Genomic DNA, 11,178 nt, shown 5'->3' with positions numbered 1-11,178 from the left:
TGATCTAAGGTCATATATTTTATTTCTTATACTTCTAGTATTACAATAGTAACAATTAAGCCTATCCTTATAACTACTTCTATACTCATTTCCTCTGCTAAACTTTTCTGTGCCTCTTATTCTTTTTGCATTAAGTTTTTCCTGGCACTCACCACTGTCTAGTCCTAGTTTAAAACTTCCCTTACAGCTGAGTTAATAGCCATAGCAAACAAGCCAGCCCCTACTCTATTTAAATGTAAATCATCCATTCCAAAAAGCTTCCTTCTTCCACTGAACTGATGCTGTAACTCCAACTAGCCAATCTGCTCATCCTTACATACTAACCTAAGCCTAGCATTTAGCTCTAATGACCTACGTATAACTTCATCCCCACAATTATGGCATCCATAGTGACTTCCTCAACCTATCCTCTTTTATGGTTCTTTTATGTAAAAAACTGTTTAATTGAATTTATCAAATTTTATATAACCTCTTTTCAATGCTACTTCCTTTTAAGGTCTGTGGAGTGACCAATAATTTTCTCTCCATTTTATAAATTGTTTCAGACATGCCAAAGTTTTCATGTTTCTCCTTGAGTATCATCCACCAGCTTGACGTTTTGCTAGTGTTTGTTTCAACATGTACATCATTATAAAAGCCAGTGTTTCTATTAAGTTTTAGAGATCTGGTATTTAATTTAGTTTAGGAAACAAAAGATCTGTATAACATAAAGTAGATATTTGGAATCCTTTATCAAAATAACAAGGAGAGATGACCAGTTCATTTCTGCAGATTTTGATCCTGTAATCTGAGAACTGTTATGCCTGTTTTCTCTAATTCCCCTTCACAAGAAAGTGTCTATTGTTTTCTGAAACACCAGTCATATCTATCCACTAATTCCTGCAGGTCATTTCACTGTAGTAGTTATCACACAATTGGATTCTTCAAACCAATCTCTCTGTAGTAAAAAAAAGGACACAAATATTTACATTATGGCTGACACTCACACTTCTCCAACTATTGAAATTATTTCATTTGTGTAGCTCTGGAACTAACTCTTCTTATTTCAATTTTCAGTTCTTTTTCCTTCTAAAAAGTCTGTTATTTTTCAATTAATATCAGTTATAAACTGACAAATGTATTATCTGTAGTAATTTTCTCATGTACCAGACTTACTTGTGTTGTCCATATTGTGACTTCATCTGACTCTTAGTGTTGGCCTTATAAACACTTTAAAATGGTATAATGCTCTGTATCAACGCCTTTGGCATCATGTGATTTTAAACCTTCTTCCACTAAAAGGCATATTTGTGTTGAACTGCCATTTATACTGCACTTAATGTTACAATTCTTATATTAAAGAAAAAAATGTACTTTATTATAGTATCTTTTATGTGATTGTTTTCATAAATGTATGATATTTTAATCTATTTTAGTTAAATTATATTTCATCAGAGATTTTTGATAAAGATTACCAACCCCAGCTGTTTATCTTATTATAGATATTTCACTATAATAAGTCTATTAATAATGTAATTGTTTCCTGTAATGTAATTGTTACTTTGATGAATTGAAATCTTTACAAGGAACTGGAAGAACCTAAGGCTGATTATCACTGTAGTTTTGAACGACTGCCTGCACGTATAGTTAGGCCTAAAAAAAAGGAGGCAGCATTTTTACGAATGGTAAGATGATAGATATTTTATAAGATGTTACTTATAAACCATTTGTTAAGTATTATTTCTAACTTGCCTGGAGTAAACACCATAAAATAAAACTACACAAACTTTTTCATTGTATTAATATAGACCTATATAGTTAGTGTTTGTATTGTTATAAATCGGTGACATTTTAAGAGAATAAAACATTAAACTTTCAGAGGTTGTTACTCTAAGGTTCATGTAGTTGATACAAAAAGTAACAGGATGAAGACAACATACTTAGTGACAATGATACATTTTGTTTCTATGATTCAAGTTTTTAACAACATTTAACCACTGTCAATTGAGAGGAGCCAGGTTAGTTGATATGTTGAAGAACCAGATTTTCAGGCCATACATCCAGTGTTCTGTATCTGATATATAGATCATTTTATTTTGTAATATTATAAATACAGAAAAGTTTTGTTTGTAGTATCATGGGTGTGTTTGTGTATCTAATATATCCAGATAAATGTAGTTTATGGTGTCATAAATGGCGTATATTTAATGTATAGAAAATTTTATTTTTAACACCATAAATATTGTGTTTCTAAGTTACAGATAAATTTAGTTTATGATATCATGATATCAAATAACACAATGTTATTTACTGTAAAGAACATTTCAGTAAATTTTCGTTTATTGTTACCAAACAGTTTAAATTTGGATTCATGAGTAAAGAGCACAAATCTCCCAATTAATCATTCCCACTTTTGTAATCTGATTTTAATCTTTGAGATTGGTAACCTCTTTCCAGCAGTGTTTTTTGAGCAGTTACACTGACATTGCTTCAAGCTAATGTGTATTTCATTGTTCATACATGTTTTTACAGTAAGGTTATTGGCAAAATCTGTTATCAGCCTTGGCTTGTCATATAATATTCACTTCTGGAAGCTATAACTGAATCACACAACTACTACTGGGCATGGTACGACTGCCTCTGGTTAGATAACAACCATTTACAGTAGTCTAATGTAGCTCTTTTTCAATTTTAAATAGTTTGCATTTCTGTAGTATTTGCCTTTTATACTTTTTTGTATTGTTTCCAACATGTATAAAGAATAATACTTTTGTTTTAGTCAGGAATGCCAGTAACTGATATTGCGATTGTGAGACAGTTTCCATTTGAGTCTCTTCTACAACGTATGAGTGTAATTACTTGCAAAGAAGGCAGTGACAACTTTGAGTTGTACATCAAAGGAGCTCCTGAGATGGTATCATCTTTCTGTGACAGTAATACAAGTATGTGTATAGCTATGAAATAAACAAACGTGTATAGCTACATGTAGTAACTTAAGTAAATTTTATTTTAAAGATTGTTTTGCATAATTAGTCAGACAATATTGTTTACACTTGTTTTATTTTTAGACTTGAATTCCATGTAGCATCAGATACTTTTATGGTTATAAAATCATGTGATTTATGAAGTTCAAAAACAGAATAAAACAGTCAACTAATGTATTACCTAATTACTGATATGCTTGAATAGATAGCTAATATTTTACTTGGTGAAACAAAACCCATGTACGACAATACAGTCCATAGTTATCAGTTCTAATCAAAGCAATCTCCCTGTGCAGCTAGATCAGAAGTGAAAATTAACCTAATAGTTAATATAGCTGTTTTTATATAGTATAAACATAATAAATATGAATGTATTTAATACAATGTAAATTAACCCTGTAGTTAATATAGCTATTATTATATAATATAAACATAATAAATATTAATATATCCTATATTTTAATTGTACATTAGTACTCTGTAGCTAATATGTTAATATCATGTTTGTTTTTAAAGTATTTTTTGGTATTTAGAATAAAAAGATTAGCTATTGTTTAAGAAACTGTATGTAAAAGTTTTTGTGTTTTATTTGTTGGTCTGTTCTGAGTTTCTGTTCCTGAAATAACGAAAACAACACATACTACAAAAACATAAGAGTTTGTGTTATGTTTAAGTCTTTATTAGGTACAACTTTTAGATGGAAATTTAAAAAGCTTTGTTTTAGCAGCAGATATGTTTTATGTTTTCTTAAAGTAATAAATATCTCCTTGCCTAGTTCCAGAAAACTTCCTGGATGTTCTAGAACTCTACACTAGACAAGGTTTTAGGGTCCTTGCTCTGGGTTACAGATCACTTGAACCCAACATTACATGGGACGAAATATTTCGTAAACCTAGGTAAGTAAGTTCTTTATGGATACACTGAATGACAGGTAAATATGTCCTTTATAGGTACACTGAATGACAGGTAAATAAGCCCTTTAAAAGTACATCGAATGAAAGGTAAATAATTCCTTTATGTGTACATTGAATGATTCATTTGATGTACTTTTAAAGGGCTTATTTACCTTTCATTCAGTGTACCCATAAAGGGCTTATTTACCTGTCATTCAGTGTACTCATAAAGGGCTTATTTACCTGTCATTCAGTATACTCATAAAGGGCTTATTTACCTTTCATTCAGTATACCCATAAAGGGCTTATTTACCTGTCATTCAGTGTACCCATAAAGGGCTTATTTACCTGTCATTCAGTGTACTCATAAAGGGCTTATTTACCTGTCATTCAGTATACTCATAAAGGGCTTATTTGCCTGTCATTCAGTATACTCATAAAGGGCTTATTACCTGTCACTCAATGTATTTTTAAAGGGTTTATTTATCTGTCACTCAATGTACTTTTAAAGGGCTTACTTACCTGTCATTCAGTATACTCATAAAGGGCTTATTTACCTGAGGTAAATAAGCCCTTTATGGGTACACTGAGAGACAGTCATTGTCATGGATAGTTGCCTAAAGAATCACCTCAGTCTAGTTATTAATTAATAACTTTTTGTTTATTATTTCTTATATTTATAACTAGATAGTAATTGATTATTATCCTACATGTTGACTGTTAATCTGCTGCTGTTTTCAGGAAAGTCCCATGAAGGATTATTTCTATGTTGACAGTGGCCAGGATTTGATCCTGAGTCTTCCTAATAAAAATTCTGGTGGGTTTCTATTTATCTTTCTTTCTTGTGTTTAGTTTATATTATATTAGTATTATTCTATTTTATTGTTTGGTTTTTTTCCTTGGCATGATGGGCTAGTCCATATTCACAGGAGATGAGTAAATGATACTTCTCTTCTCTGTTCGGTTTTAGGCTGTTCTGGTGTGTATGAACTGTGATAGTATTGTACTGTAACTTCTGAATACTCTTCTGAATTTATGCTCTTTATATATTCTCTGTATGTTTTCAGAGAGGGGGAATATAGCTGTATCATTCTTTTTTATCAGATATGTTCTAAGGAGGGTTGTATTAATTTATTCATCTTGTTTCTTCTTCACTTCTTTTATATTGCATATTCTGGTAAATAGACTATGATACCTATCTTTAAACTGCTAGGGTGGCTAGGTTTCCAGTCAAGGTATTTACCAGTATCTGTAAACTACTGTGATATACAAGTTGGTAACTATCATGATAAGGAATGGGAGTTTGTTATCTATTTCTATTCTAAATTGTATTTGAGATGTTGTCTGTTCTTGTGATTCATAAATATTTGGGAACTTGCCTGTGGCTATATGGCCAGAAGAAGAGGCAGTCATTAAGGCTGCTCCCCTGACAGCCATATACATGTATATATATGTTGACTATCTTATCCCAGCTATCCTGAGCTGTTAATCCAGACTCTCTTTAACTATTTAATAATAATATCTCTGTAACTTTAAAAATTTCCTTTTTCTTTAAATTGATGAATCTCTCAGAAATTTATTCAAACAGAATCACACTTACTCAGTCAGCATCTCTCTGCTTCAATCCTCGTCGACTGCTCTCTCCAACTGATGTCATTGCCACGTAGATAATGCACATGAATTTATATCAAGAAGATCCGAGGATCAAATCTTGGCTGTTATCCACACAGAAATAGTCCTTCTCCAGACTTTCTCGAAGATGATAGCAGATTAGTAGCTGAAACATGGGGGATAAAAAACTTATGTCTAGTTATAAAAAATAAATAAATAAAATGTATGAAAATAATGAGAAAAATTATTTACTAATTTTAGCTTAGGTGATTGTATAGGCTATTTACTACGACAACAACAAATATATAAGCACCACAACCTTAATTGAATAACAGGTAAAAGTAAGCTTGTTTTTGTATACACTGAGTGAAATATATACATGTTAAATCAGCAACTTTTAGGGTAAAGAAATGCTATTCTCTACAATGTTGCTTAATGAAATTCGATAATTTTCTATATTTTTACAGAGTAATCAACTTTGGATTTATGGATCTCAGATTTTAGAGTATTAGCTCAACAACAGTAAACATTCTCCACTAAAGCTGAGGACAAACATTAACGATATGAGTACTTAATCGTTTGTTGGATATTATTTTGTTAATGGTAATTCCTATAAAACTAGGAAGAATACAAAGACACCATATGTAATTTTGAATGGAACAGAACTTACTTAATGCTGTTGTTAATTGAAAGCTGGAGCAACCAAAGCGTAAATCATTTGTTAATGTTAATTCCTATAAAACTAGGAAGAATACAAAGATAACATATGTAATTTTGAATGGAACAGAACTTACTTAATGCTGTTGTTAATTGAAAGCTGGAGCAACCAAAACGTAAATCCTTTCAATTAACAACAGCATTAAGTAAGTTCTGTTCCATTCAAAATTACATATGTTATCTTTGTATTCTTCCTAGTTTTACAGGAATTAACATTAACAAATTTGGAGCAACCAAAACTTAAATCATTTGTTAATGGTAAGATGTTATTAATACTTCTGTTATTTGATCATTTGAGTTTGTTTTCTCACACAGAGATGACCTAGAATGTAACCTGAAACTTGTGGGACTTCTGGTGTTACAGAACAAACTAAAACCTGAAAGTCAGCCCTCTTTGAGAATTCTTAAGAAAGCCAATATAAGGACTGTTATGGTTACTGGTAATCGAGCTAGTTATTCCATTTGAAAGAAATAAGTTCTTGTTTAAAAATGTGTAACAGTGTAAGGTTCCTAATTTAGATCACTAGAGTGTACTAAAATTCATTTTAAAGTCTATAGTCAGTTTGCTATTTTTTGATTATAATTTATAAATGAAATATTGTTTACTTCATTTATTAAACTGTAAGGGTTGTTTTTAAATCCTGAAACAAGTTATTTTATAAAAAGTACATACAACTTAACCCTAAAAATTCTAGCTGTATCCCATTTATATCTTCTGTGAAAGTTGATAAATGTGTATATAATGAAGGTTGGTGATCTTTTAATTCTTATTTTTTTCACAGGTGTGTTTAGGTCCCATCTTTTGGATATTCTTTCATTTTTTTATTTTGTCACTGAATTCCTCCCCAATAGTCTTGAGATTTTCCAACTGTTTTTGTAACTTTTAGAACAAGGGGTTCTTGTTGGGGTAAACTTGTTTAAACTTTCCTTGCAGTTTGTAATCAATTAGCCCTCATTCCTGATTTTGTTTCCTTTTCCACTGTACTGTACTTTACTCAATTCTGAATTGTCAAATTTATTTTGGATTTCCACTTGTGTTAGTTTTTCCCTGACAGGGAATTTTGTTTTCCTTCTTCTGTAACTTTTGTTGTTTAGTACCAAAGTCTTGAACTGCAAAGTGCAAAAATTAATGGGGATATCACATACATACAAGAAAGTAACTCATACATACAAGATAATAAGCCATATGTAAGAGATACTTTATTACTGGTATGTACAAGATAACCCCATTATCTTTTATTTTTTTTACCTTGCATTTCAAGGCTTCCATGTTTTATGTTTTTATAACAGATCTCCATCATCTGAAACAGCATGGATGTTATAGCAGTTTCTACTTTGGAATCCTCTTCAGTTTTAATTAAGGCAACTCCTTAACAAATCTTTTAAGTATGAACATTTCTCCAACAGAAGTTGAACTTGTAGCCAAAGCCTGAACATATTGACAAACAAAGAAAGTGTACTGCTTACTGAAAATAAACACATAAAATGTATCTTCTAAGAGATAAATAAAGGAGTAGGTGACCTCATCTGATGCATGTTACAAATAATGTGTACGGCTCAGTGAAAATGTAATATACACAACTGAAAATAAACAGATATAAAATGTACTAACTGAGAGATAAGAAGCAGATGACATCATTTGATGTTATGTTACAAAAGATGAGTATGGCTTAGTGAAAATATAAAATAAACATCTGATAATTGGAGAAAACCAACAATATGACTTTAAATTTAGATTAACTGTTTATTCAGTTGAGAAGTTAGCACTCATAAGGTTAAAAATTCTGTTCTAAGAACATATACAGTTCAAAAAAGTTGTCTTTTACGACTTGGCAAATTTTCTTGCAGACAAAAATTTCATGATGTTTTTGATCAAACAATTTGGTCATTCATCTTTTGGTATCATGCACTTAGTATGTCTATAGCAGTTAGTGTAATAATGTTTTGATATTGAAGTAATTGCTTCCAGAATTGGATATCTCACACTGATCAAGTCAGCAAGTTGCCCAATATATTGTTCTGCCCATTGAGAGTATCTCTAGCTACCTAACACTGGAGCGTTAGGTAGCTAGAGATGCTCTATATTTATTATATGTTATAATTTAATACAAGTTCTGTTTATAAAAGTCATAGATTGCATACTTTATATTTATTTTTTAAGTGTTTATTAAGTAAAATGGATTTATTTTGGAACAATGTTTACCCTCAAGTGTCTAATAAAAGCTTCTGCTGTCTATATAGGTGATAACCTTCTGACTGCCATCAGTGTGGCTCGAGACTGTGGAATGGTTGATGAAGAGGATTCTGTCATATCAGTAGAAGCAGAATTGTTGAAGCATGGAGATTCTAAAAGTCCGCGCATTCGGGTGAATTACTCCCATGTTAAGCTACCTGGTTTCAGTGAAAAGCTAGCTGTTGGAAAAAATGGGATCATAGAGGTACAACTTACAAAATTTTCAAACAATTATTTTTATTAAGAATTATTAAGAAGTATTTAAAAAGGTTAATTAGTTAATTTAATACAATTTTCTCCTCTAAAAATTTAATGTTTAGTCTTAATTACATATTTCAAGTAATTTCTTGTTTCAGTTCAGAAAGTATGTTTTGATTTCTTATTCCTATTTATTTTTGCATATGTTTCAATTTATATATGTCTGTAATTTAAAATAATTGGTAATTGGTCATTCTAAAAAGAAAAAAAGGGTAATTTAAGTTTATTTCGATTTTTGTTTTTTGGTGGTTACAAGGGCAGTCGAATTGACCAATCCCGTTTTGAGATAGGATAAAGAAAATAACAGAAACTATAAAATTTTACAGAAAAAAAAACATTTGAAATGCATATAGAATGTTTTAGGGATTACACAAAGGAAATTTGAGATTTGTGAGATGAGGAAAAATATTTTAAATTTTAACATGAAAATTACTTTTCACACGGATTATTCAAAACAAATACTTAATATATTCATGGACAAATCTTTATTTTATATTATTAAAAATACTTCACTAAAAAACATGATTTTTTGTATGTGAAAGACTTATAATATTAACTAAAAGACTGCCAAATTTTGTGAAGATATACACACCATATTGAAAATTATAAGTATTAAATAATACTTTAAATGAGTGCAAAGAGGTCACGTGGTCGGTGAGAGATAAAAGGTTTTCTCATACTAATGTTTTTGAACATGTGGTAAACAGTTAAAACTAATATCACACGTTATGATTTGTATTTATCCTGTAACACCCCTTGCTACATTATGTATGAATAGATGTGAGAAAATAAACTGAGAATTAAGCAATCAAAATAGAACAACAAAGACATAGTATACAAAAAATTAAAGTTATACAGTAACTAAAGCTCTGTTGATTTTCAAGTAGAAATCCTAACCTTTCCAAGCCTACACAGACTTGTATTTATCCTGATAGGTCTAATCTCTCTATGTGCAACAAAGTAGTTCTAGTCTGGTAGTGACTTCTATGCAACAAAGTTCCAAGATACATTTTCAGTCTGAAAAAGTGAACTATAATCACCTTGATTAGATAAAATCAAGCCAGAACTGGCTCATTTGAAAGTTTACTAAATTTTCTATTAAGCAATACTCTCAAAACTGGGTCATTGGAAAGTTTACTGAACTCTCTATTAAGCAATACTCTCAGAACTTGGTCATTGGAAAGTTTACTGAACTCTCTATTAAGCAATAGTTCCAGAAGTTGCTCATTGGAAAGTTTACTGAACTCTCTATTAAGCAATACTCTCAGAACTTGGTCATTGGAAATGTTGTTGAACTCTCTATTAAGCAATAATTCCAGAAGTTGCTCATTGGAAAGTTTACTGAACTCTCTGTTAAGCAATACTTTCAGAAATGGGTCATTGGAGAGTTTACTGAACTCTCTATTAAGCAATATTCACAGAACTGGGTCATTGGAAAGGTTACTGAATTCTTTATTAAGCAATAATTCCAGAACATGCTCATTGGAAATTTTACTGAACTCTCTGTTAAGCAATAATTCCAAAAGTTGCTCAATGGAAAGTTTACTGAACTCTCTAACAAGCAGTATTCCCAGAACTGGCTTATCAGAAAGTTTACTGAACTCTCTAACAAGCAGTATTCCCAGAACTGGCTTATCAGAAAGTTTACTGAACTCTATCAAGCAGTATTCCTAGAACTGGCTTATCAGAAAGTTTACTGAACTCTATCAAGCAGTATTCCCAGAACTGGCTCATCAGAAAGTTTACTGAACTCTTTATCAAGCAGTATTCCCAGAACTGGCTCATCAGAAAGTTTAATGAACTCTATCAAGCAGTATTCCCAGAACTGGCTTATCAGAAAGTTTACTGAACTCTATCAAGCAGTATTCTCAGTAATTTCTTATTGGAAAGTTTACTGTACTCTTTATCAAGCAGTATTCCCAGAACTGGCTCATCAGAAAGTTTACTGAACTCTCTATCAAGTAGTATTCCCAGAACTGGCTCATCAGAAAGTTTACTGAACTCTCTATCAAGAAGTATTCCCAGTAATTTCTTATTGGAAAGTTTACTGTACTCTCTATCATGCAATATTCCCAGAAACAAAGACATGTTTAAAGATTTCAAAACCATTGAGCCAGTGGTAAAACATGCTTTAAAAAATCTTCATCCATAAAGCAACAGTGTTGAACTAAATAATCTTAATATGAAATTAAGATCAATACCACATATAAATGATGTATACAATAGAATATGACATACAGTAGAATCATTATAAACTGTGGGTGATTGAAACATTTACTGAATGAAATAGAGTACCAGAAAAAGAAACAAAAAAAGAGAGAGATAGGGCAGGGATGCCTAATTATATTAATCTTTAAAAGGAATACATACGTATATATATATATTTTGATATAACTTTGTGCTTTATCACTCATATTTTAGTAAAAAAATATGTGTGTATATATATATATATTGTTAATATTTATATTTTTTACTTGTATGTTTCTTCTAGGATGCCTGCATC

At 30.8% G+C, this 11,178-nt stretch overlaps 1 protein-coding gene across 3 annotated transcripts in view; it reads left to right on the top strand.

Moving 5' to 3' along the window:
* The window catches only part of LOC106470919 (probable cation-transporting ATPase 13A3), a 69,126-nt gene that overhangs the window by 43,671 nt on the left and 14,277 nt on the right, over positions 1 to 11,178 (top strand). For all 3 annotated transcript variants that reach the window (XM_022399565.1, XM_022399564.1, XM_022399566.1), the window contains exons 14-18: positions 1,566 to 1,664; positions 2,759 to 2,921; positions 3,739 to 3,859; positions 6,500 to 6,624; positions 8,426 to 8,622. In XM_022399565.1, coding sequence (XP_022255273.1) covers positions 1,566 to 1,664; positions 2,759 to 2,921; positions 3,739 to 3,859; positions 6,500 to 6,624; positions 8,426 to 8,622 — 705 coding nt within the window. The remainder of the gene's footprint in view (positions 1 to 1,565; positions 1,665 to 2,758; positions 2,922 to 3,738; positions 3,860 to 6,499; positions 6,625 to 8,425; positions 8,623 to 11,178) is intronic.

Source organism: Limulus polyphemus, unplaced genomic scaffold (assembly GCF_000517525.1).
Source record: "Limulus polyphemus unplaced genomic scaffold, Limulus_polyphemus-2.1.2 Scaffold4293, whole genome shotgun sequence".
Classification (NCBI taxonomy): Eukaryota; Metazoa; Arthropoda; class Merostomata; order Xiphosura; family Limulidae; genus Limulus; species Limulus polyphemus.
The sequence above is the reverse complement of the archived record's forward strand: the minus strand, read 5'-3'. Positions and strand labels throughout refer to the sequence as shown.